The sequence below is a fragment of the Stigmatopora argus genome, chromosome 4, assembly GCF_051989625.1.
Source record: "Stigmatopora argus isolate UIUO_Sarg chromosome 4, RoL_Sarg_1.0, whole genome shotgun sequence".
Taxonomy (NCBI): domain Eukaryota; kingdom Metazoa; phylum Chordata; class Actinopteri; order Syngnathiformes; family Syngnathidae; genus Stigmatopora; species Stigmatopora argus.
The window spans coordinates 18,286,703-18,311,931 of NC_135390.1; the positions used below are offsets into that span (position 1 = coordinate 18,286,703).

At 40.8% G+C, this 25,229-nt stretch overlaps 4 protein-coding genes across 10 annotated transcripts in view; 1 reads left to right on the plus strand and 3 right to left on the minus strand.

The window, feature by feature from the left end:
* Window positions 1-6,893, minus strand: part of xrcc1 (X-ray repair complementing defective repair in Chinese hamster cells 1) — a 13,031-nt gene extending 6,138 nt beyond the window's left edge. The window contains exons 1-11 of one of the 2 annotated variants that reach the window (XM_077599645.1): window positions 6,794-6,893; window positions 6,507-6,580; window positions 6,307-6,399; window positions 5,820-5,927; window positions 5,173-5,331; window positions 4,889-4,963; window positions 4,692-4,803; window positions 4,467-4,570; window positions 2,218-2,371; window positions 1,905-2,139; window positions 941-1,057 (exon numbers count right to left, since the gene is read on the minus strand). In XM_077599645.1, coding sequence (XP_077455771.1) covers window positions 941-1,057; window positions 1,905-2,139; window positions 2,218-2,371; window positions 4,467-4,570; window positions 4,692-4,803; window positions 4,889-4,963; window positions 5,173-5,331; window positions 5,820-5,927; window positions 6,307-6,399; window positions 6,507-6,557 — 1,208 coding nt within the window. In that variant the 5' untranslated portion in view covers window positions 6,558-6,580; window positions 6,794-6,893. The remainder of the gene's footprint in view (window positions 1-940; window positions 1,058-1,904; window positions 2,140-2,217; window positions 2,372-4,466; window positions 4,571-4,691; window positions 4,804-4,888; window positions 4,964-5,172; window positions 5,332-5,819; window positions 5,928-6,306; window positions 6,400-6,506; window positions 6,581-6,793) is intronic. The other variant, XM_077599646.1, reaches the window with a different exon arrangement.
* A 244-nt stretch (window positions 6,894-7,137) lies between these two features.
* On the minus strand, window positions 7,138-16,792 carry LOC144072578 (sialoadhesin). Of its 6 annotated transcripts, XM_077597687.1 has the most exons (11): window positions 16,549-16,792; window positions 16,021-16,465; window positions 13,635-13,702; window positions 12,759-12,895; window positions 12,494-12,684; window positions 10,995-11,300; window positions 9,773-10,036; window positions 8,936-9,211; window positions 8,026-8,134; window positions 7,808-7,961; window positions 7,138-7,644 (listed from the first exon to the last, which is right to left on the minus strand). In XM_077597687.1, the coding sequence occupies exons 3-11, from the start codon at window positions 13,674-13,676 to the stop codon at window positions 7,504-7,506; spliced, it is 1,620 nt and encodes a 539-aa protein (XP_077453813.1). In that variant the 5' UTR covers window positions 13,677-13,702; window positions 16,021-16,465; window positions 16,549-16,792; the 3' UTR covers window positions 7,138-7,503. The 6 variants fall into 6 exon arrangements, with proteins under 6 accessions (XP_077453813.1, XP_077453812.1, XP_077453811.1 ...); XM_077597686.1 differs by having other exon boundaries at window positions 12,494-12,895; XM_077597685.1 differs by having other exon boundaries at window positions 7,808-7,934; window positions 12,494-12,895; window positions 13,635-13,728.
* On the plus strand, window positions 14,823-17,893 carry lim2.5 (lens intrinsic membrane protein 2.5). Its single transcript, XM_077597695.1, has 5 exons — window positions 14,823-14,991; window positions 16,035-16,244; window positions 16,327-16,476; window positions 16,558-16,692; window positions 16,818-17,893. The coding sequence occupies exons 2-5, from the start codon at window positions 16,070-16,072 to the stop codon at window positions 16,877-16,879; spliced, it is 522 nt and encodes a 173-aa protein (XP_077453821.1). The 5' UTR covers window positions 14,823-14,991; window positions 16,035-16,069; the 3' UTR covers window positions 16,880-17,893.
* On the minus strand, window positions 17,631-25,113 carry vsig10l (V-set and immunoglobulin domain containing 10 like). The gene is made up of 11 exons (XM_077597682.1): window positions 24,632-25,113; window positions 23,759-24,088; window positions 22,982-23,260; window positions 21,909-22,175; window positions 21,588-21,827; window positions 21,141-21,413; window positions 20,139-20,231; window positions 19,681-19,905; window positions 18,072-18,211; window positions 17,897-17,980; window positions 17,631-17,804 (listed from the first exon to the last, which is right to left on the minus strand). The coding sequence occupies exons 1-11, from the start codon at window positions 24,693-24,695 to the stop codon at window positions 17,730-17,732; spliced, it is 2,070 nt and encodes a 689-aa protein (XP_077453808.1). The 5' UTR covers window positions 24,696-25,113; the 3' UTR covers window positions 17,631-17,729.
* Window positions 25,114-25,229: the final 116 nt, after the last annotated feature.

The following is a 25,229-nucleotide window of genomic DNA, read 5'->3' on the forward strand; positions in this document are numbered from 1 at the left end:
GTTCTGGATTTTGTGGGTCAACCTTAATAATTATTTTTCTTGATTGCGCACGGTGGTGGTTAGATTGGATTGGATAACTTTATTCATCCCGTATTCGGGAAATTTCGTTGTCACAGTAGCAAGAGGGTGAGGATGCACAAATAGGAAAGGCATTTTAGCCATAAATAGATAGGTAATAAGTAAGCTAATAAATAAATACATGAATAAATATATAAATAAGTGTTCCTGAAGAAAAAAAATATATATATACACATATACGTACATATACACATACATGTACACACACACACACAAGCACTTATATACATACATACACATAGATGTATATGCATGCATACGGTAGGTCTTAACACTCAACACATTGGTTGCCGTCGTCCAATTGCACGGCTACTGGTGACAAATTCGTTTCAAAAGTTTTCATGTAGCGCAGGTGTGTCAGACTCGGGTTGGTTCGCGGGCCGCGTTAACGTCAACTCGATTTCATGTGGGCCAGACCATTTTAGATATAAATATTTAGATTTTTTTTTTAATAAATGGATTAAAAGAACTGGATTAAAAGGCCTGAATATTCAGTTTTTTATAGATCTACAACAATGTTTATTTTAGCTTTTTTTATATATATTTTTAGATTTTACAAAATGATTTTTGAACTAAAAACACAGAAAAATTGATTAAAAAATTACAATTATTGATTTAAAATGGGGAAAATCAGGAAATTTAATATACATCTAACTTTTCATTTTAATTTGATCCTAAAACAGAAAATCGCCACTCATGATTTACTTTCCCGGACCGCACAAAATGATGCGGTGGGCCAGGTTTGGCCCCCGGGCCGCCACTTTGACACGTGATGTAGCGGGTCGCGTGTTTGTCACCCCTGCGGTACAGTGTTCGCCATGAAATTGCAACGTGCGCACACAAGCCGACCTCGTTAGCTTACCTCTTGTAGGGAAGTTTCTGTTTACTTTTGTGGCAGTCAATAACCCATTCCTTGCGCACGATCGTGCCGCCCGCTGACTTCACCTGGCTGTACTTGGGGGTGTTAGCGAAGGCACAGCTGGACATTAATGAGAGGACAGAAAGAGAGACGCAGGCACGGAGGAGATTAGTTTGCAAGGAGAGTGCAGGCGGGGGCGACCTTGCCGATGACGGGCGCGCTAACAAGGCCGTCGTCAAACGGTCTTCACGTCTCGCCTGAAACTAAGTCATACAGTGTTGAGGCTTTAAGAGTGCGCTGTACTTGAATGGCATGAATAGAAAACATGGTGGTGGCCATAGTTTACACCGTAAACTTTACGGTGTTCTTGTGAATTCGCTTGGGCTGAAAGCACTCGGGGTAATGTCGCATGCTTTCAATAATTAGCTAAGGTGCGGCCTTCAATTGTAATAAAATATGAATTAAATGTAAGGTAGAGTGGTCCAATTTTGTAGATATTTATTAGATTAGGCATATATTGTGGACTACTACTATCATAAGTAACAGTTTTATTTTTATCGACTGACAAAAAAGTTAGGGAAAAACATTGTTGAAATAATTACTAAAAGACCTTAAATGTAGACATAACATAAACAAATATTTGTAACGAAACAAAAAGCAGATTTAACATGGATAATCCTAATAATGCCAGAAACCTGTGCCAGCTTTCTGCCATTGCACTGAATTGCTTTGTATTTTTGTTTAATATTGTACTTATTTTTGAAAGATTCTGCGTTCAAGTATTGTCAATGACGACTTAAAAATATGAATTTAGTCCTAATGTCAAAATTCCTGCCAACTTAACATTATTAGATATTTTCAAATATGATCAAGCCCCGCCTGTGTTTTTTTCTTTCTTAGCAGCAGGTAAAAACCCTGCTAACGATATCGATTAAAGTCACGGTTCAAAACTGCAAAACTGACTCACATGAGATGTGTGGAGTCGGGCGTCCAATCGGGCCGGTACTTGGCTCCCATGTCTAGTGCCTTCCCCCTCAGTTCTCCCCTGAAGGGATTCTGGAAACCGCTCAGGACGAACACCACCCCCTCCATGATCCGCTTGAAGGGCACTCGCTCCGGACTCTTGGCCCCTTTGGACCGGGGCTCGTTGGCTTTTGGCAAACTCTTACGCTTCTTTTCTGCAGACGCCTTCACTGGCAACACTAGAAAAATCATTGGTGTGCAGATATCATTTTAAAAACTGTTCTAACTGTTTTGCAGTGGTATTTGTAGAGTGCCACCTTTGGAGACGCCGGGGCTCGTCGTACTCGTCTTGACTTTGGGAGTCGTGGCTTTCAATTCCGGGGAGTTTCCTAGGCTGTTTTTCTTAGGTGGAGGAGGGCCCGGGGCTGACTGACGCTCTTTGCTAAACTCAAATTTCCGCTTTGCTGGTGCCTAGATAGATAAGATACATGCATAGAAATAAAAAAATTAGATGAATACATCACTTGAACAAAATAAAAAAATAGATGGGTGGGTTGTTCCATGTATGAAAGATTGGCTAGGTGAGTGGATGGATGAAAAATGGACATCTACTGCTTCAAATTTAACCAAATCAGTAAAACTGTAAAATTCTGAGTCCCTAGAGTCCTCAATTTCTAACAAAAAATATAAATAAAGCATTATATCATGTGTATGTGAAAGATTCAAAGAATATATAAATAATTGTTAGTATTAAATCTACACATGAAATTTGTTTTAAACGTTTTAACAGATTAAAGAAAAAAAAGCTGATGTGAACCATTCCACTTTAAGTAAACACTTACTTTTTGATTTATATAATCTTCTGATCTCTATAATTATTCAATGTTACTGCGGTTTGCCCAAAGTATGTCCTGTTATTAAGGCACCCCGACAATTTTTTTAAATTGCCTACAAGAAATGGTGGTGAAATGCCATCATAAAGTCTTGATAAGCAACCATTTCTTAGGCGCACACAATGCCCCACCAAAAACCAGAGTGAGGCCATTAAGTGGCACATTGGCTGCACATTCCGAGCACCGTATTTAGCGTCAGGGCTCACAAAAAGACCCCTTTTCACATTCCCTAGAAAGCAAAGCAAGGACACAGCATCAGAAGTAAGTGTTTGGACTTCGAAGAAAGAAGCATCCCAAAATATACCGCTGAGGCCCATCAATTTGAAAGAAACATTGCAAGAATACCAGCCGGCCACATTTATGTCATTACCAGTGACGATCTTTGAGTTGCTAGGCAACTACTAATCGGACATCGACATCATTCTAATGTAGCAGGAAAAGCTTGGAAGAGAAACTAATGGAAAATGGACATTTTTACTGGGGGTATATAAACATGGTTGGTCTCTGGAGTGCCCGTCGACCCATCAAGTGTGAAATTAAACAACAGGGCGAATCTTGGCCATTCATTTTCCAGACCGTTTATCCTCACAAGGGTCGTGGGGGGTGTTGGAGCCTATCCCAGCGGGCGGGAGTCACCCTAAATTGGTTGACAGCCAATTGCAGGGCAAAATCTAACAAATGGCCGATCGCACTCTTTTGTAAGGCCAATTTAGAGTGCACATGCAAACTCCATATGGGAGGGCACCGGGGATCGGACCCTCGATCTTAGAAGTGCGAGGCGAACGTGATTAACCACTGTTCACTGGGCTGCCTATCTTGGAATAGTTTTTAAAAAAAGTAAATAGCGAAACAAACATCTCATCTCATTTTATGAACTGCTTTATCCTCGCTAGGTTCGCGGGGGGTGCTGGAGCCTATCCCTGCTGACTTAGGGCCAGAGGCGGGTTGTTGACAGACAACCAATCATAGCTATGGGCAATTTAGAGTGTCCAATCAGCCTGCCATGCATGTCTTTGGAATGTAGGAGGAAAACCGGAGTACCTGGAGAAAACCCACACAGGCCCGCAGACTCCACACAGGTGGACCGACCTGGATTTGAACCCACTGTGAGGCCGAAGTGCTAAACAATCAGCCGCCAGGCCAAGTTAAAATATATATATTATAAAAATAAATACTGAAAATAAAATTTTAACCCTAGAATGTAACCCTCTATTTCAGGGGTTACCTTTCAAGCTTCTGAAATAGAGGGTTACCATGGTTACCGGGGGAAAATGGGCAACCTTCATTGCACCGTCTTGCTTAGGAACCATTTTTTGCCCCGGTAACCGTGGTAACCCTCTATTTCAACAGCGTGAAAGGTAACCCCTGAAATAGAGGGTTACCATTCTAGGGTTAATTACATATCTATTTTATTTTGGCACTCCTGGTTCTCCATACTCAATGGTAGCCAATGCCATATTGAAATAATTAATTAATTATAATTAAAATAAATAAACATTTATTTTATTTTTAATTTGAATTTCTTACACAACATTAAACCTGCTAGAAAAATAGTAAAGCTGTTGATTTTTCCCCCTTAATTTCAGCATTTAAAAAAAAATGAGGTTAACTCAAATGCACACTTACAAAGCTTGTCATGACTGTGTCTTAAGAATGAAGATGAGCTTTAGCACCTGTGGTGAAGGAGAGGATGATGAAGGGGTGCTTGCGGAGGAAGCGGGGCTCGTGGCTTGCAGGGTGGCAGCCGCGTAGCTCAACTTGTTACTTTGTGGTGAAGCTAGAAGACCAAAACATGTCAGATGAACATAAATAAAAGTCAGGTGGTACTTGCATCATATGTTTGCAGACTCTCGAGTCACAGCTTGCAGACCCCTAACATAGCTTATCCACATATTTGCCTTTGGGGGAAGTACTGGACTTGGCGCTGAAGAAAAGACTGCCGGGTTGCATGCTGGAGCCTGAAGAGGGAGCGTCTTCTTTCACTCGGAACTGGCCCAGCTTAGTCAATTTCTGATCATCGGGAAAGAGATAACAGAATAAGTAGGTTAAAACTCTAACGGATAGCGAAAATAAATAAAAACTTGGAATGTCTTACCGGGGATGTAACTGGAGGGTCATTCTTGTCCGGAGGGGAGTGGAACTTTACGAAAGCGAGGCCATATGCTATGTTCTAGAAGGAACACATTTTTCGAAAAGATAAGCATTTTTTTCCCTCTTAGTACTAAATTACTGCTTGCGCACCTGATGTAAAATACTTCCCATAATTTTACAATCATAATAAATTAACTATGTTTTTTAATAGTTGCTTAATTTCAGCGACCCTTCTGATACTAATATTGGTATATATAGATATATTTCATTGTGTGCTAAGTTCCTCACTTTACTGTAAGGCTGGGTGCAGACAATTTTCACACGGTCCCATTTCCCCTCTGCCGTACTCTTCTGTAGTTGCCCGGGTCCGAAGAAGCGCACCCTGCTCAAATTAGTGCCGTTACGGCTTTCCGTGGGTGACATGAAGGATGACGTGACCAGCAGCACCTGAAAAGGTTAGTTACATTTAATTTTGTTACTGTAACCAAGTGTTTTTTGTGCAATTTGTACTTAAAAACTAAAATAAATAAGTAATTTTACTTACATTTTGTTGGGATTTGAATCAATTATTTTAAAAGGATTCCATATTGAAATACTGTAATGTTTACAATACAGGCCCCACCTCAATTTTTCAACTAAAATATCGATGCTCCCCAAAAAATATATTGTTGCACATTATTACATTAACTATAAGATGCCATATTTCGTTTGTTGTCTACATTTTTTTATAGCTGTTCACAAAGTAAAAAAGTATTGTAGTACCTTCTCCGACACACAAGAAAGTAACGAAGTAACTTTTTACGTAAACTTTGCATAGGCTCTTTTTTTTTTTTAAATAGATTTTTACACCAGTAGATTTTATTGGTACACTTGTCAGCACTAATGGAATGAGATGAGCCAACAAATGAGGGAAGGGATGCGGTTAAAGTTGCTACCTCGTAGTCCTGGTCTCGGACAGAGGAAGAGTTCCCCACCAGAACCTCGACGAAGGCTGAGCCTTCATTTCCAATATCGATGCTGTGGACTTGCTCTTCCTTCTCAAACTGGGGATGGCAGAGAGCGGAGAAACGGTGAAATTTAACACAAGAGTAAATGAAGGAATGAACAGAAAATATCACTCTCGAGACTATAATAATTTTGTGATGGCTGGTGTATGCAGTTTGGACTCATAATATTGCTTATTATTTTTAATGTTGATTGGGGAAGGCACATTTCTAAATGGCTTCATTTAACATTCTTTTGCTCTGCTTGCTTTCAGCAGCCCTCGTTGAACTAGACATAGCATTAAATAAGGTGAAACCAGGCATTCGGGCTTGTTTTGGATTTTTTTTTAAATTATATGCTTCTTCTGAGGCTATGTTATCATTCACAGGAAGTGACGACATAGTGACGTCAATATGAGGAGGAGCCTAAACGTCCCACCTGCAGAATGACCGATGTCTGCTTCTCCCCTGGTCGGGCAGCTTTCCACTTTCTGTATGTGTCTGCACTCAGCAAGTTATCTGCCTTGTGAGTCTGTTGTTTGCAAAAATTAAGTTACATGTTCATAAAAAAACAACAATAAAACAACTCTCCATCACTGCCCTAAAGCTTCCACAACAAAAGTGTGACAAATTACTTACATTGTCCTCCGTGCTACAAGACACGACGTGCTGGAGTTTGATTTCAGGCATTGCAGACACTTTATAATCCACTCCTAAACGCAAACAAACGCCTTTTACAGTAGTCCCACCTTTAGTGTAATTTACCACATGTACATTCGCATGGGAAAGTAGTAATTTGACCGTAAGAAATCACCACGCATTTGCTATCATGCTAGCAAACAAAAGGGAGCGTAAACTTTTTATATCCAAATAAACAAAAAAATGTCACGGAATTTAAATTAACTATTAAAATGTCTTTCACTCACTTATCACGCTTGCTTACTCTTAATAGTACATAATGCATGAATATTATTTATAGGTACTCGGTGGAGAAATCATTTTCCCACCGAAAGCTGGGTGTTATTGTGACGCCTTTTCCGGAAGATTGGGCCAATCAGATGGCGCGTTATCTTCTTCTTGCGTTATTCTATTACGCGTGATCACAATTTTTAATTACTGCTACTACGTGGCCAAACAACGCATTGCAAGTACAAAGACCTAAGCCATACTACATATAGCGTAAAAAATATGAACAAATCATGGGGAAAGTTTTGTTTTATTCTTATTACCCCTCACCGTACTTTGTAAGTAAAATAATGAAAAACAGAGTAAAATGTTTTTATTTTATTACAGGGGAAGATGCAAATCTATATATACATATATTTTTTATTAAACTATTTTATTCTGTGAATCAATAGTTTTAGCTTTTCTTTTAGGTGACATTTTAAAGCTAAACAACATCTCATTCCAACCATTCCTTCAAATGAATACAACAAGCCAGCAACAAAAAACTGCATTGTCAACGTAATCAAATTTTTATGTCTGCCCACGCTCCAGAGGAACATAAAATGTCTTGACAAGAATCCATTTGTGTGTACCAGAGGAAACAAGATCAAACAAGACAAAGTAGCCATCAAAGCTGTCACATAAATAAAACGGAGTACAGAGGAATGTCACAGGGTCATCATCAAGACTTTTAGAGGACCTCCAAGTAGATGGCTGATTCCAGATCAGCCGCAGGGGCCTCACGTACCTCTCGAGGGGGGACACGTATTTCTGGGGCTCCAGGAGGACCCCCGCGCCTTCTCTCGCCGCCTCGTCTGCCCATCGGACGCACCTGAGGATTGAAAGATGAATCTGGAGTGTAAATTCAACTATCAAAATATTTTATAGTTAATAGGCAGCCATCGTGTCGGACAAAAATGACCTCCAATAGAAAGTATAACAACAATATAGCCCCCGACATAGAAAATTACGTACACAGTTTAGCATAGGCATACCTGTTTATTCCGAATAAAACAAGGCGTGCAGTTCTGGTAGAGCAACTGGTAACTTCCATTGGTGTACACGTGGGTCACCTCAGAACAATTGATGTAGACCGGCCCACGGGTTTGGCATGGTCCAGTTCTGGAAAGACGTTCGCTCAGCGATCGTCTGTCACGGGATGTCAAGATATGTAGCCCAACAATAAGAAAAAGCGCTAGCTTTAGCCACTTACTTGCCCGACTTCTTTCGACAGCAGAAGAAGAAAACTAGCACGGTGAGGGAGATGGTGAACAACATGGCGGCGATGGCAGTGATCAAGAGCCACGGGAGAAGCCAAAGGTCTGCACGGAAAAAAGTGTCAAGTGATTTTCCCCCGTGGACGGTGATGGACGTCTAAACTACCGTATTTTCACGACTATAAGGCGCACATAAAAGTCTTACTTTTTCTCCAAAATAGACAGGGCGCCTTATAATCCAGTGCGCTTTATATATGGACCAATACTAAAATTGTTATCACGATAAAATCAAATAAATCAGTCAATAGGGTACACCATTACTATTTTCCCCGTAGAAAAAGTACTGCGCAGTGACTGCTGGGATATGTAGTTATTTTGTCAATACACCTAATGGATTGTGGCCTGTATACATCGACATCAACACAGCTTGACGAAGCATGCAAAGCAGCGTTGGAAAAGTTACGCTAGCTACTATTTGCGAATGGATTGTGGCCGCCTGGACGGACGTATAAAACTTAGTGTTTTCGATGACTCATTTGGACAATTTGTGGGTGATGATGACGTGAGTACATTGTAAAATGACTAAATAAAGTACAACCGAACTCAGTTTTGCTTCCGCTGCCTTTTAAAAAACGTGTTTTTAGCGTGTGGGTGTAGCGTGTATGTTTAAGCTGGTGTATGTTTTGCCATGCCTGGCTGCGTCTATAAAAACGGTGCGTCCTTTGTGTGTAAAATACAGAAATAGCACTCGTTATTGACACTGTGGCTAAAAATACGATGTGCCGTATAGTCGAGAAAATACGGTATCTGAATTGCGGCGGATTTGCCGCAAACCCACCCAGCTCAAATGGATTGGACGCCCACAGGGGATAAAATTGACGAGATGTTTTTTTCTCGTAAACTCACCGCCCTCTCCCTGACGCCAGAACAGAATCGCCGAATCGTTTCCGAGGGCGTTGTGGGCCGAGCAGGTGACCCGCTGCATCCCGCCCTCCGCTCGACCCCACATGGTGGCCGTGAAGGCGTCAGCTGAAAGGGACGTGTTGTAACCCCTCGGCGGCGCGGTCCCGTTGACGCTCCAGCGGATGGCGGGGCGCGGGTTGGAGCGTGCTGAGCAGACGCAGTTCAGCTCGCCGTCATTCAACGTGCAAACTGACAAGAGGCGCTCGATGGCAGGCTTATCTACGAAACACATGATCGCATTTACTGTATCTTCAGCACTATAAGAAACCATAAAGAATTACATTTTCTCAAAAGATGACAGGGTGCCTTATAATCAGATGCGCCTTATATATGGATCAATATGGATTAATCATGGTAAGAAATTCCCATCTAGTGGATGCATAACGTACCAACCACTAATTTGACTTTTCCCCGGGCTTGTGTGGGTTTTCTCCGGATTCTCTGCTTTCCTCCCATATTCCAAAAACATGCAGGAAAACCCTAAATTACCCCTAGGTATGAGTGTGATCATAAATCATTGTCCGTCTTCTTGTGCCCTGTGGTTGGCTGGCCACCAATTCAGGGTGTCCCCCGCATGCTTCCCAAAGTCAGCTGGAATAGGCTCCAGCACCCCTCACGACCCTTGTGGGGATAAGCGGTTCAGAAAAAAATGCGGTGCGCCCTATATATGCAAAGGTTTTAGAAGGTTCATCTTATAGTGTGGAAAATACAGTACTTATTGCTAGGTAGAATAGACAGGACGGAAGGACTTCATATTTATTTTAGTTGAACATTACTTACATTGAACCTTGAGGACGGTGGCCCGTGACTGGGCGCGTCCCGCCGAGTTTTCGGCCATGCAATGGACCGCCGTGTCCCGCGTGACGTTGTACAAGCGGACGCTATGCGTGCGCTGTTCCAGGTGGACCGTGAGGCCGTGCCGGCTGTAGGACCAGTGGTACTCGGACACCGGCGGGTCGGCTTTGCACGAGCAAGTCAGAAGGACGCTGCCCCCTTCCTGCACCGTCAGGGTCTGCACCTGCACGGTCACGTCTTTTGGTGGAACTGTGGAGAGGGAAAATAAGATTCAAAATCCAAAAAATAAGTAAATGCCCTTTTTGGGGGACAAATATTGGTGTCTGAGATTTGTTTTATTTGAACAACAACAAAAACAATAATTTTTCAACATGTCAACTTTAATCTAACCTAACCTAACCTAAACCAATCTAACCCAACCTAACCTAAACCAATCTAACCCAACCTAACCTAAACCAATCTAACCCAACCTAACCTAAACCAATCTAACCCAACCTAACCTAAACCAATCTAACCCAACCTAAACCAATCTAACCTAACCTAAACCAATCTAACCTAACCTAAACCAATCTAACCTAACCTAAACCAATCTAACCTAACCTAAACCAATCTAACCGAACCTAAAACAAGCTAACCTAACCTAAACCAATCTAACCTAACATAACCTAAACCAATCGAACCTAACCTAAACCAATCGAACCTAACCTAAACCAATCTAACCTAAACCAATCTAACCTAAACCAATCTAACCTAAACCAATCTAACCTAAACCAATCTAACCTAACCTAAACCAATCTAACCTAAACCAATCTAACCTAAACCAATCTAACCTAAACCAATCTAACCTAACCTAAACCAATCTAACCTAACCTAAACCAATCTAACCTAACCTAAACCAATCGAACCTAACCTAAACCAATCTAAGCTAACCTAACCTAAACCAATTTAACCTAACCTAAACCAATCTAACCTAACCTAAACCAATCTAACCTAACCTAAACCAATCGAACCTAACCTAAACCAATCTAAGCTAACCTAACCTAAACCAATTTAACCTAACCTAAACCAATCTAACCTAACCTAAACCAATCTAACCTAACCTAAACCAATCTAACCTAACCCAATCTAACCTAAACCTATCTAACCTTTCTAACCTATCTAGCATTTTCCTACTTGCCCCAAATATGTAACCATGTGACGCTCTTACATGTAATAAGCAGATCCTTGATTGCCACCACCAAATTGGCCCTGGGGTAGCTGAGCTCGCATCGTAGTCCCGTCTTCACCCGCCGCCTCACCCTGAACGTGAGCGCCGACTGCAGCAGCAGTCGGCCGTCTTGTCCGTGGAAGGTCCTCGCTTCCTGGTCCCCTACCGGCTGCACCCCTCGCTCCCATTGCCAACGCAAAGTCGGGGGCTCGGAGGGACACTGGTAGCGAGCGCTGCAGTTGAAGGTGACCGTCTGACCGTCCGCCGCCGACGACACGCCGCTGATAACGGGAGCCTCAGGGGTGTCTGCCGGGGTAGACATCCGTTACCGTATTTTCTCGCATATTAGCCGCCTCCGCGTATAAGCCGCACCCTTAAAATTGCCTTCAAATCGTTGAATTTTACCATTTCTCTCCTATAAAACGTCCCTGATTCACAATTTTCACCTCCATAGTCATGGTCTTAATAGGGAGTACAAATGTGTAACTTTGAAGGGAAAATCTTAATAAAAATAATTGCATGTGGTATTTCTGAGATACTTTAGAAATCGAAAGGATCATCTGCTGGATTGCACAAGTGAGTTTTTTTCAAGATTTATGCAAGATAAGCTTTTAAAAAAAATTGATTCATAGACGGCAAAATAAATTTTGTTTAGCGTTTTATCTGTTTATCTTTTCTCTATTTTGAAATAAATGACCGTATCGGCCACATTGTCTTGCATCATAGCGTTTTTTGTCACATTACAGTTTCGAGCATGTTAAGTCTAATTTGTGTGCATATAAGCCCTACCCTCGATTCAGTCATCATTTTTTGAGCGACAAAACAAATGGCTGTGTTAAGATCTACCGTATGTATACATGTACATCTATGTGTATGTATGTATAAATCTATTTATATCTAAGAATATGTATGTATATGTATGTATGAATATGTATGTATATGTATGTATGAATATGTATGTATATGTATGTATGAATATGTATGTATATGTATGTATGAATATGTATGTATATGTATGTATATGTATGTGTATGTATGTGTATGTATGTGTATGTATGTGTATGTGTGTATGTATGTGTATGTCTGTGTGTGTATGTATGTGAATGTATGTGTATGTATGTGTATGCCTGTGTGTGTATGTATGTGTATGTATGTGTATGTATGTGTATGTATGTGTATGTATGTGTATGTATGTGTATGTATGTGTATTTATATGTATGTATATGTATATATATATATGTATGCATATGTAGGTATATGTATGCATATGTATGTATGTATATATATTTCAGCAACACACTTATTTATTTATTCATGTATTTATTTATTAACTTACTTATTACCTATCTATTTATGTCTAAAATGTCTTTTTCTGTGTCTGTATTCTCACCCTCTTGCTACTGTGACAACAAAATTTCCCGAATACGGGATGAATAAAGTTATCCAATCCAATCCAAAATACGGTATTTTAACAAAACTTCAACCGAAGCCCCACTCACCTACGACATCCAGACTGAAAGACCTAGCCGTCCCCCAATTCGATTCTCCGGCCCTCTTTAAAGCCACTTCGTAAGTCCTGGCATCCGCCGAGCCGACCCCGTCCATCTTCATGGAGCAGTCGCCGTCCGTCAGCGAGCCCGATAGCGACACGCGTCCTCGGAAACCGTCGTCGACATCCTCAGCGTTTTCGCTGTTGAAGGCCACGCGGGAAGTACGCAAGAAAGACAGGCGGCCGCGACCTCGCAGGGTCAAGCGCACGTCCACCTCGGAGCGTGTGCGTTCCAGCGATGGAAGGGAAGTGAAGGAGCATGGGATGAGAGCGCACGAGCCCACCACGGCCAACACCCGCCCTGGCGTGGAGGGCTCCGGCGTTGAGGCCCGCAGGCCCGTACAAAAGGCCGCTGTTTGAGTCCACGTCACAGGGTATTGGAACACAAAATAACAGCAACGGCAGTATTAATATGCTTTCGTCATTAATATTATCCAAATATCGGAGGCAAATAATTACAATACAGTGGTACCTCGACCTACGATCAGCTCTACCTACGACATGCTCGAGATATGATGAAAATTTAGATCGAATAATTCGCCCTAGATGCGATCAAAATTTCGAGATGCGACCAAGCCAGGTGGCCATGACACTGTCTTCTGCGAAATGTGTCTAATTTTACTTCTATTAAACACATTTTATTAGTATTAAACTACTAGTTATGTGTTACTTTGTTAATAGATGGCGAATTAGAAGAAATAAAACATTTTTTCTAATCCAATATCCTGTTTTGGGTGTTTTTTCAGAGGGTTGGAACAAATTAATTTGTTTTTAATTCATTTCAATGGGAAACATTCGTTTGAGTTACAAAAAGCTCGACATACGATCTCAGTCCCAGAACGGATTAAGATCATATGTCGAAGGTACCGCTGTATTGTCAAATTATATTACATTATATTATAGTGGTGTTGCATTCATGAAATTACAAACAAGTAGATGTCGGTATTATAATATATTATGAATAGTCATTTATTCATTTTCGGAATTGCTTATCTTCAGAAGGTTCACGGGGGTGCTGGAGCCTATCCCAGCCGACTATTATTCAAAGCACACATGCAATAAAATACAAGAAAGGATAATTATGCACTCACCCAAGAGCAGACGCCACATTGGTGCGTCGAGCGCCTCCACATGCGAATGACTCCGTCTTCCGTCAAAACCGGGCCAGAAGAGGAAGAGGAAGTCCTTTTAGGATGAAGGACACTTGCACAATTAATTCCCTTCCACCTCATTATCACACTGAGCAATATTCTTCCGCTGTGTCTGAGATCTCCATAAAAGTTATCGGGAAGACTTTCTCATCAAGATTCAATTTTGAAAATGAAGTTTATGAAAATGAACATTTGCTCGTGTGGACGGTGCCACATGACACGCATGAGTCATCCTCACACTGTTGCTTTAAAATTACATTGTTGATATACTTGGCAGACAATTCAACATACTTGAAATTTTTATAGGACTGCATGGAAATGACCATCTCAGTACTGTACTTTAATTTACTTTGAAAGCTGGTTTGAATGAAACTAATACAATTATTATATGACTTTAGGACTGCATGGAATACTGACATCATCCACAAAACAATAGACCGGAAGAGGAACGAGGCAGATAGAGCACCTCAGCAAAATACACTTCTCTACCAAAGCTAAACTTAGAGCAAAAAAAGCAAAGCAGAGCTCCCGTGTCAAGTGATTGGTCGCTCTTGACTCCAATAACAAACATCAAATCTTGGTCCTACAGATAATCATGTAAGCTTGGCAGGCACACTGGGGGGAAAAATGCTGTGAAATTTTGCTAAATTGAGATAAAAGAAATTAAAAAAATAAATAAAATTGGCCACAAAGTAAAGTTGGAAGAAAATGAATACCTATTTATGAAAAAGCAAAGAATATAGCAAATAAAAACAATAAAAAGGCAGCTTCATGTGGGAGGAAACCGGAGTACCCGGAGAAAACCCACGCAGCCCCGTGAGAACATACAAACTCCACACAGAAAGGTCCAAACCTGGGTTTGAACCCAGGCCCCCCACTGTGAGGCCGACGCGCTAACCACTCATCCACCGAGCCGAAAATACGGTCTCTGCACGACATTAGCTGTCACCAAACACTAATGGACGTGCACCCCTACCCGCCCTGATTTTCCTCTCTGGGGGGTCCATGAAAGAAAACCGTTCCCATCAGCAACTTTCATTGACCAGCGCAGTCGTGCAAAGCTTTGCTGAAGCAGGCGTTTTCCAGAAGCCCCCCATCCAAGCCCAGCCATATCCACCAAAACGCCCCCAGCAGAGGCGTCCCAAAGCGGCCCCGGACCACCACTAAAGGATTTTGCCTCCATCGACAGAAAAAAGGCAGGGATAACTTTTTGGACTTGACCCCCGCGGTCCTCTTTTGACGTCGCGCTCGCTCTTAGTTTCAACTCTCGGTCGCTCTTGCCGACAGAGGAATTAAGGTAAGGTGGTCCCAATTTGGGGGAAAAAAATCATAATTTGCTTCCTTCTTCTGCTTAAAATTTGTATATTTATACACTATTATATATTAATATTTCAAGTTTTTTTGCACATTTTTCTTCTATGCTACTGAAAATATCACTACTAAAAAAATCCAAAATATTGTTATTAAATTTGTGTAGGTGTATTTTTTATAAATATTAAAGGAGAAAAAAATGTATCAGCAGCAGCTTGAAAAATATAGAGAAAGTTTAATTGTGGTAAACAGTGAATGTAAATAAAATATGTTTTTTTTGTACATGAAATGGCTGGAAAAAATAATATTGTATTTTGAACATTAGAAAACTTAGATCCATTCATAACCACATTTAAATGAATAAAATAAGATTAAGGAAATAATCAATAATTATTTAGTATTCTATGTATTCATCCTGAATGATAAAATCTGCCATGTAGAAAAGTATAAATTCTTAATTCTTAAAAACTATTCACAAAAAAACAAAGGAGAAAAAGTGTCTTAAAGAGAAAAATATAATATATTATTGATTTAGTAAGTTAAAATGAGCTAATCTTTAGTACACAGCAGTTTGAAAACAAACAAAAAAAAAAAAGATTCCCATTTTTATGTTTATTTGCACCGTATTGTCCGGACTATAAGTCACCCTTTTTTTCTCATAATTTGGCTGGATCTGCGACTTATGTGAGACTTAAATTTTTAAGTTTAAGTAAATTTTGTAAACGTTTTTTTCTCTCTCCCCACTGACAGGCTGATATCTTTCTTTTTTAACACAATAGTCATCTGAAAAACTGTTATGCTAACACACTTAATTAGCCAATTGTTCTCCATATTAATATTGTTAATTTAACATAGTGTTGTCCTTGGTTTCTGATCAAATAAAAAAAAAACACCCTCCCAAAAAATGCGACTTATATATTGCTTCATGCTGTATTCTTTGAGTGGTGCGACTTATAGTCCCAAAAATATGGTCATCCGAATGAAAATATGGGCTAGGACGTAACTGTCGACTCACCTCCATGTCGTCAGGAGCCCGAAGAAGCCATTGGAGGCTCACGCTCACGATGTACAGCTTCATGGGAGGGGGGCTGTTTTGCGCTATCGTGGGGAACATCTTACTGGTGGTCTCCACGGCCACCGACTACTGGATGCAGTACCGCCTGTCCGGCAGCTTCGCCCACCAGGGCTTGTGGCGCTATTGCATGTCGGGAAAGTGCCACATGCAGACGGACAGCATCGGTTTGTGGATTTTTTTTCTCGTGAAGTTAAGCCACCGCGTAAAAATGCTCACCTTTTTGTCATTTTTTTTCCTTTTTGGCAGCTTACTGGAATGCCACCCGCGCGTTCATGATCCTCTCAGCCATGTCCTGCTTCGCTGGTATCGTCGCGGGGATCCTGTCCTTCGCCCACTTCTCGGCTTTGGAGAGGTTCAACCGCTCCTTCGCCGCCGGCATCATGTTCTTTGTGTCAAGTGGGTAGCGAGAATTGATCAAGAGAGCTTTGGAAATGCTTGGAAAGTCGTTGAAAAGTGTTAATTTGTTACCGGGATTAGCGCTTTTCGTGCTGCTGGCCATGGCGATCTACACGGGGGTGACGGTCAACTTCCTGGGCAAGCGTTTCGGCGACTGGCGCTTCTCGTGGTCTTACATTCTGGGATGGGTGGCGCTGCTCATGACCTTCTTTGCAGGTAAAAAGAACATTTCAAAAGTCAAGTTGGCATGAATGTGGCCTCCGAGTTTGACACTCCTGGACTAAAAGGTCATGTGTGTATTTGTGTGTGTGTGTGTGTGTATGTGTGTGTGTGTATTGTAGGTATATTCTACATGTGTGCATACAGGATGCATGAGTGCAGAAGAGTGGCTGGCCCACGTTGAACGCGAGACACGGACAGGTTATCAGGAAGGCAAGAAAAGAAATAAAAAAGCAATTAAAAAAAGCAATAAAATTTGCAATTACCACACGCTAAAATGCAGTTTGTATGGAAATGACATGAGAACTGAAAAAAAATGTATGAGTAGAAAAACTGGATCTCCTATGCAGCTTTTATGTCATTTTTTGATTGCAATTATTCGCGATTAATCGCACGCAATTAATTTCAGGAACCGGCGCCATAGTGATGAGTCACATAGTCTTTACACGAATAACAAATAAATGAATACGGTCACAGAAAAAGTATTAGGCCAAATAAATTTGGCTTGTGTAAAAATTTATTCCATTTAAAATGTTGTGCACTATTACAGAATATATCCAACATACGAGATAATATAAAAAGAACTACTGTACAAAATTCAATTGCCTTAGAACACGTGTCAAAATGGCGGCCCGTGGGCCAAATCTGGCCCGCCGCATCATTTTGTGTGGCCCGGGAAAGTAAATCATGAGTGACGACTTTCTGTTTTTGGATCAAATTATAATGAAGAGTATAGATGTATATTACATTTCCTGATTTTTTTCCCTCAATAACTGTAATTTTTAAATCCATTTTTTTCCTGTGTTTTTAGTTCAAAAATCATTTTGTAAAATCTAAAAATATATTTAAAAAAGCTCAAATAAACATTGTTTTAGATCTATAAAAACTGAATATTCAGGGCTTTTAATCCAGTTCTTTTAATCCATTTATTAAAAAAAAAAATCTAAATATTATATCTAAAATGGTCCGGCCCACGTGAAATCGAGTTGACGTTAAAGCGGCCCGCGAACCAACCCGAGTCTGACACCCTTGCCTTAGACTGTTGTTGCAACTCTGACTGGTGGAGGTGGAACAAAAGAGGGCGGGGCCACGGAAAGAACGGATGACGTCTGCAAGAAGACAACAACAAATAAAAATTAAAAAAACGGCTTACTAATTGCTGTTTTATTCATTTAAATAAAAAGATGTCTGGAAGGCGTACCGTACGCAATCTGTTGTAGTCAGGGGGGGATTTGGGGGGTCCAGGCAGCACATTGTGAGGTATTTGCATTTGGGGGGTTGTTACCTGGGAATCACAGTGACAAGGAATGTTTTAGGGCAGGAAAATTGAAAAAGCAACAACAACAAAAAGAAGTCTTTATGACAGTTCTCATCACCGGATATCTGGTCTGTCGCATTTTAGTCTTTGTCCAGTAGATGGCCGAACAAATGAGGCCGCATAGCAGAAGCAGAAAGAGAATGCCACATGGGATGCCAGCTGCTATGCCCGCGACGGCTGGGCCGCTCAGGCCCGCAGCTGGTTGACGCAAAAAAATGTTAAATCAGGCAGATATAGTTATAGCTAACATATAAATATAAACAATGGTCATCCATCATGTTATGTACTTTCCGGACTATAAGTCGCACTTTTTCCATAGTATCACTGGGCCTGTTGACTTTTATGTCTTTTACTTTGTTCATTCTGACCGCCGACAGCTTGTTATGCATTTTTTTTAGACTACAGTTATCCAAAAACTTGATTTTTACATTAACAGATGCTTATTTTGAATGTTTGTCCCTATTTTCCTATCACGTACAATGATTTGATTTCGGGGACATCCCTAGTAAATACCGTATTTTCACGACTATATGGCGCATCGCATTTAAAGGCGCAGTGTCAGTAACGAGTGCTATTTCTGTATTTGACACACACACAAGACGCATCGCATTTAAAGGCGCACCCACCAGATAGTGCTGCGCTAAAGGGAATGTCAACAAAACAGTCAGCCAAACTTTATGAATAGATTACAAATCAGCTTTCTGACAACTCCATTCACTCCCAACATGAATAAACAAGGTTTTTTTTAAATTTTCTCCGAGGTTAAAGTATTAATATTTTCGTGACACAGCAATAGTATAATAACTCATGTTGAACAGGTGGGCATCTCACCAAAGTCGTCATTAATCGAGTCAGTAATTTCTGCCTTCCTGAAAGCTCGGACCACAGTTGAAACTTCCACTGGGAATGACGACGAACATAGAATTAATGTGCTAGATCAACCGAAATGCAACGCCGTTTTATATAGCTCTTTATATATATATATATATATATATATTCCCGAATTCGGGATCAATAAAGTTATCCAATCCAATTCACTGGCGCACCGGAAATAGAGTCTAGGGCTGCTGGCCGTAATTGCCAGAGCTGTTTTGGCAAATGAGTGTGCTCGCCGTCATACTGAGTGTATTGACAAAAGAATTATATATCCCAGCCGTCACAGCGCAGTACTTTTTCAACGGGGAAAATAGTAGAGTCGGGGGCTGCTTGCTGTAGTTGTGAGAGCTGTAGAGGATGGTGTACCCTATCCACTGATTTATTTTATTTTATCGTGATAACAATTTTAGTATTGGTCCATACATAAAGCGCACTGGATTATAAGGCGCCCTGTCTATTTTGGAGAAAATTTAAGACTTTTAAGTGCGCCTTATAGTCATGAAAATCAAGGTAATATATATTTTGTTCATTATTATTATTATTCGTGTGTAAAACAAAAAAATATGTAAATAACAATACCTATTTTAAAAAAATATCTATCATCATTATATTTTTATATAGTTTTAAATAATATACATTCATTTCTACAATATTACTAAAAAATGAAAATACAAACAAAAAGTATATTAAAAATATAAAATTATTTTCAAGTCAAGCTAATTGATAAAATAAATGACTTGCATTTGACTAGAATTAGCATCAAAATATATGTTGAGACAGTTCAAACTTACATGGACCAGCGCGATCCGGTTTCGACGGCTGACCCTCTGCCATCAAAGCTCTGGGAAGAACCCGGAATCGATATGTGGATTTGGGATTTAAGTGGAAGACGTCGGCGCTTCGGGCCGAGCCGGGTTTACGCAGGATTGTGCGAAACTCCTCCACGGCCCCTTTTGCCCGTCTGTCGGTACCGTCTGCGACCACCAGGCGAGGCCCACTCATCTGGATGTCAAAACCTGCATTGCACAATTTCCCTTCAAATCCAAATAACATTTGACGCCTGCCATGTTTACGCCACTTTGCATGTGTTTCTCCCCAAACACAACATGACACACTATTTACACAAAATATTTATCCTTTGCTTGCTTCCTTACTCACTTTTGCTTAGATGAACAGATCAGAACAGGTCAGGCGGGGTGCTAGGGTAACTCATTATTTATTTATTTATTATTATTGTTATTATTTTTACCTGTGACGATGGAGGTAGGTGGGACTTCCCAGGTTAACGTGACGATGGTTCCGTCCTTATGCGGGAACAGACTGAAATCGGAGATGGATGGTTCTGGAGGGATTGAGTTGGGAGGCGGAGTTACTTGTTAATAACAGTTAAGTGCTTTGTTCAAGAGGAAAATGCAACCTCTGGTATTCCCACTTTATCTGAAGCTTCTTTGTTGTCTTTGACTTTGGTACTTTGAAATTAGAGGTAAAGTAGAATAGAAGCCTTTATGCTAGAAAATGCCTTTAATATTGACTGAGTGACAGGTAAGGATTCCAGGTATGCTTATAAAAAGTGATAGGTAGAAGGGAAAGTGTATTTTTCATCCAGTCGTTGGCTGCCAACTGGGAGGGTTGGCAGCGAGTGAAAATCAGTTCATTCGCTATCAGCCCTCCCAGTTCAGATGGAGTGGATGTCTATAAATGACAGATAATGACATAATATAATCCGATGCGCCTCATATGTGAATCAATATTGATGAATCGTTGTATGAAACTCCCTTTAGCACAGCTCCATCTACTTGATGCATAACAAAACTTCTAACCACTACTACTACTAGCACCACTATCACTACTACTACTAGTACCACTACCACCACTACTAGTACTAGTACCACTACCCCTACTAATACTAGTACCACTACTAATACTAGTACCACTACCCCTACTACTACTACCACCACCACCACCAATACTAGTACCACTACTAGTAACACTACCACCACCACTACCACTACTAATACTAGTACCACTACTAGTAACACTACCACTACTACTACCACCACTACCACCACTACTACCACCACCACTACCACTACGCCTTACAATCCGGTGCGCCTTATAATCCGGTGCGCTTTATAATCCGGTGCGCTTTATAATTCGGTGTGCCTCATATATGAAACTTTAAGATAGGCCATTCATTGAAGGTGTGCGCCTTATCGTGCAAAAAATACGGTAATTAAGTGCAGTAGAGTACCTTGCAGGTGAACCATCTTGCTACGCCCCCCAAGGGGGTTGCGGCAGCTGCAGGTGTAATTTTGAAAGAGGAGAACGCTGACGTTGTAATGACGGATGTCGAGGCGGGTGGTGTCGTCGCTGATGAGGTTCCCGTCGCTGACCGGCTCGCCACCGTGGAACCACGACACCACGGCGGGGGGTTCGGCACGGCTCAGGCAGCCGATGCTCACCACTATTTGGCCCTCGGGATCTACGTTAGTTCTCACGGTCGGCAGGAAGTTCTGTGGACTCCCTGAGAAGGAAAGAAACGTTTTGGGTTCATATTTTGATGGGTAAGTAAAAAAAAAACATTGAGGAGTAGCGTGGTTAGGCGTTAAAAGCAAATATGGGTACAAGGCAAATACATTACTATTTTAATTTTGGGAAAAAAAAATATTCAAAATGAAAGTACCCAAAAGGCACTTACTAGCTGTGACGTTACACTCGTTATTTCCCGCGGGATGCTGTGCCTGGCAGGTCACTGTTTTCCCATCCATTTCACCTGACGCGTTGACAGTCAGGGTAAGGTTTTCCAGAGTGTCACCTTCACCGAAATCCGGAAAGGACAGCCTTGCCGGCGGCGTTCCACCCGACCACCGGCACTCGTACCGTAAGCTTCGGTTGTTATTGGACAGCACTGAACACTGTGGGCTCCCAGATGGTCTTTCTGGACATATATATATATAATTTTTAAAATGGTTTGAAGGTGTTTTCTATACTTAATTTTCAATAAAGAAAGCCATCAAACCATAAATGAGCAGCTCGACGCTCTTGAGTTGTCGCACTCCTGTCATTTGATTACGGAGCTCGCAGGTGTAAACGCCTCCTTGACTGGTCAGCACCCTGCTGAGATTTAGGACCCCCGCGTGGCTATCAGTCAGGGTTTCGCCAGCAAATTTCCACTCCACGAGAGGCTGCGGTGAGCCATCTGCTTGGCAGGACAGGGTGAGCGAATCTCCAGATATGTAAAAATCCTGAAGTGGGTTGATTTGGATTCTGGGCTCATCTGGACCATCTGAAATAGACCAGAAAAAGATAAGTACTTTACGTCCTTCTGTAATGAGATCTATTTAAAACAGGGGTGTCCATACTTTTTTTTGTCTCCAGTGGGATCGTTTGATCGCTGACGCCCATTCAACTGGATTGGACGTTTATTGCCGGAGTGAATTATTAAGTGCCAGTCTTCCCTTTCGAATTGGATTTGACATCTACAACTGTGAAGAAGAGTGGGCTAGTAGCGACAAAATAATCCTGAGAATATAGCAAAATATATCATCATTGTTGCACTTATTACATAAAAAAGGAATGACCGAAAAAAAATCTACAAAATTACAAATAAAATAGTTCAGATTGGATTAAAAACAAAAAAGTAGTAGAACAAAACAACAAAATTCTACACTAATTAAAAACAGATTAAGAGACTACCTCCATCTAGTGTTACATCTGAGAAATGCAAGAGAATGTAGGCTTAATTTAAGATTCATCATGGGCCATATTTAATTTTCATTTGCTATAGGCCACCTGTGTCAAAGTGGCGGCCCGGGGGCCAAATCTGGCCCGCCGCATCATTTTGTGTGGCCCGGGAAAGTAAATCATGAGTGCCGACTTTCTGTTTTAGGATCAAATTAAAATGAAGAGTATAAATGTATATTAAATTTCCTGATTTTCCCCCTTTTAAATAGAGTTGATGTTAATGCGGCCCGCGAACCACCCCTGTTGTAGGACAATAAAAACTAGGAAACGGGCCACAGGTGGCCCATGTCTTGTAGTTTGGACACCCCTGATATATAACCTGGATTATAACCTGAAAATACATCATACACAAAATGGTGACATTCTGGTGAAGCGTCACACTGCTGAAGGGGTTGCTCAATGACACCGTGTAGCGTCCCGTGTCATTCCGGTGGGGCTCGCGGACCGCCATGCTGCCGGGCCGCACCGAGTATCGCGAGCCGTCTTCTGGCGTGATAAGGCGGCCGTTGAAGAACCACAGCTGGTGCTCCAACACGCCACGCAGCATGCTGTACTTCAGCAGGAATTGCTCGCTGCCCTCTATGATTAAGTCAGGCCATACGGTTACAGTTACGTTTTGGAAGGATTCTGTGGGAGAAAGAAACCAACTCTGTTAAATGTAGTCGTAACATTACAATATTACCGTATTTTCACGACTATATGGCGCATCATATTTTTAGCTGCAGTGTCAGTAACGAGTGCTATTTCTGTATTTGACACACACAAAGGACGCACCGTTTTTAAAGACGCAGCCAGGCATGGCAAAACATACACCATCTTAAACATACGGACACACAGATCATTTTGTAAAATCTAAAAATATATATAAAAAAGAGAAAATAAATATTGTTTTAGATCTATAAAAAACTGAATATTCAGGGTTTTTAATCCAGGTCTTTTAATCCATTTATTTAAAAAAAATCTAAATATTATATCTAAAATGGTCCGGCCCACGTGAAATCAAGTTGACGTTAAAGCGGCCCGCGAACCAACCCGAGTCTGACACCCCTGGTATAGACGCTTTGTAGAAATTTTAGATAGTGCAAGAAGAACAAAGTGAGTAAAAACTTTCAAACTTCAACTCACCAAAAACTCTTAGAGTGAAATTGACAGAGGCTGTTCCAAGTCCAGATTTAGTCATCTCCACCGAATAGTCATCGCCGTAGTTCAGTGGAACGTGGACAAAACCCAGCGACCCGTTGGGTTGGAGCCTCAGAACTTCCTCGTATTCCGGCGCCACGTCCGGAGGAGAGTTTGAGCCAATAATCCAGGTTATGACCGGCAGGGGGCCTTTGAACCAAGTCACAGCTGGATCCGGCGCCCCGCTGAAGGACACAACCAGGGTGAGATTGCTGCCTGCTGTGGTGTCGACCCTGGAGGGTCCCACTGCGGATACCACCAGCTGACCTTGTGAACCTGGAACAATGTAGAAAAAAATACGTCAACCATATTTTACAAGAGAATGGAAAATTACTTGCGGTCATTTATTTGCAGGATGTGATTTGTCAAATAATCCACGCAAGTCAGGGAATTCTTGATGTTTTCTCCACTTTTTTAACATTGAAAAATATTTGAAAAATTTGAAAATGAAAGGAATATTACCTGTTATGATCTTTTGCTTTTTCTTTAAAAAAAAGTATAACAATAAGAACATTAAAAATAATATTGACTGCAATATATTGATTTTTCTAAAATAAATATTTGCTGATTGCATTCCTTTTTTAATTAAGAGGAACATACAAAAATGAAAGGTCATTTTATTGTAGCTAAAGTATATTTTAAATGTAATCCCATCATTCAACACAACACACTAAATTCAGTTTGTGCAGACAATTTCCAATTTCGAGATGAATTAAAAAGCAAAAAATAAAAAGCTACACTTAAGAGTATAAATGATATAATACACATTTAATTTATGCCCTGAAATACACTAGTATCCAACAAATAGCAGTTACTTACCAGGAAGAGTAAATCCAAAAATAATAAGACAGACAAGACCACTTAATCCATCGTGCTTTATCATTTTCAAAATACACACCCTAGCAAAAAAAGTGATTTTTTAGCATAAAGCGGGTGGGTGAAAGTGTCCTTGAGTAGTCCGAGGCGTCACCTGAGCATGGGAACTGGGTACCTGTGCTAACCCATGGTAAAGCCACGCCTCTCCCGGACTCCTAGCCAATCACACAATAGTTCAGCAAAAGGACCTTCCAGTGATCTGTGCGAATTTACTTTATTAAATTGGCATACAAAATATTTGCATTGAAAACAATGATTCTAGCAGTATTTGGAAATTCAATCACATGATATAAATTATTATCTATGTACTGTGGATTTTTGGTTATTTTTTTTCTATTCATTAAAATGTTTTTTTCAATCACCTGCTGCTGAGACACAAAGAAGAGTAAATTTGATTGCTTTTACAGGCTGAAACAGTTAGATGCTTAGTCAAATGACTATTTTTGGTTAAAAACAAACAAACAAAAATTCATAAAAACCTGGAGTCCACATACTCGCATTCCAAATTTGAATATAGTGAGATTTAATGTTCAGAGCTTGT

What these genes read in the sequence shown, in the direction of transcription:
- lim2.5 (XM_077597695.1), top strand. Translation starts at nt 16,070, where the DNA reads ATGTACAGCTTCATGGGAGGGGGGCTGTTTTGCGCTATCGTGGGGAAC. An exon ending in CATGCAGACGGACAGCATCG is followed by an intron (nt 16,245 to 16,326) that starts GTTTGTGGATTT and finishes CCTTTTTGGCAG; the next exon opens with CTTACTGGAATGCCACCCGC. An exon ending in GCTCATGACCTTCTTTGCAG is followed by an intron (nt 16,693 to 16,817) that starts GTAAAAAGAACA and finishes TGTGTATTGTAG; the next exon opens with GTATATTCTACATGTGTGCA.
- LOC144072578 (XM_077597683.1), bottom strand. Translation starts at nt 16,119, where the DNA reads ATGTTCCCCACGATAGCGCAAAACAGCCCCCCTCCCATGAAGCTGTAC. An exon ending in CTGGCGTCAGGGAGAGGGCG is followed by an intron (nt 8,135 to 8,935) that starts GTGAGTTTACGA and finishes TTTTCCGTGCAG; the next exon opens with ACCTTTGGCTTCTCCCGTGG. An exon ending in TGTCGAAAGAAGTCGGGCAA is followed by an intron (nt 7,962 to 8,025) that starts GTAAGTGGCTAA and finishes ATCCCGTGACAG; the next exon opens with ACGATCGCTGAGCGAACGTC.
- vsig10l (XM_077597682.1), bottom strand. Translation starts at nt 24,695, where the DNA reads ATGATAAAGCACGATGGATTAAGTGGTCTTGTCTGTCTTATTATTTTT. An exon ending in ACCTACCTCCATCGTCACAG is followed by an intron (nt 19,906 to 20,138) that starts GTAAAAATAATA and finishes TGTGCAATGCAG; the next exon opens with GTTTTGACATCCAGATGAGT. An exon ending in ACCGGATCGCGCTGGTCCAT is followed by an intron (nt 18,212 to 19,680) that starts GTAAGTTTGAAC and finishes TGCGTCAACCAG; the next exon opens with CTGCGGGCCTGAGCGGCCCA.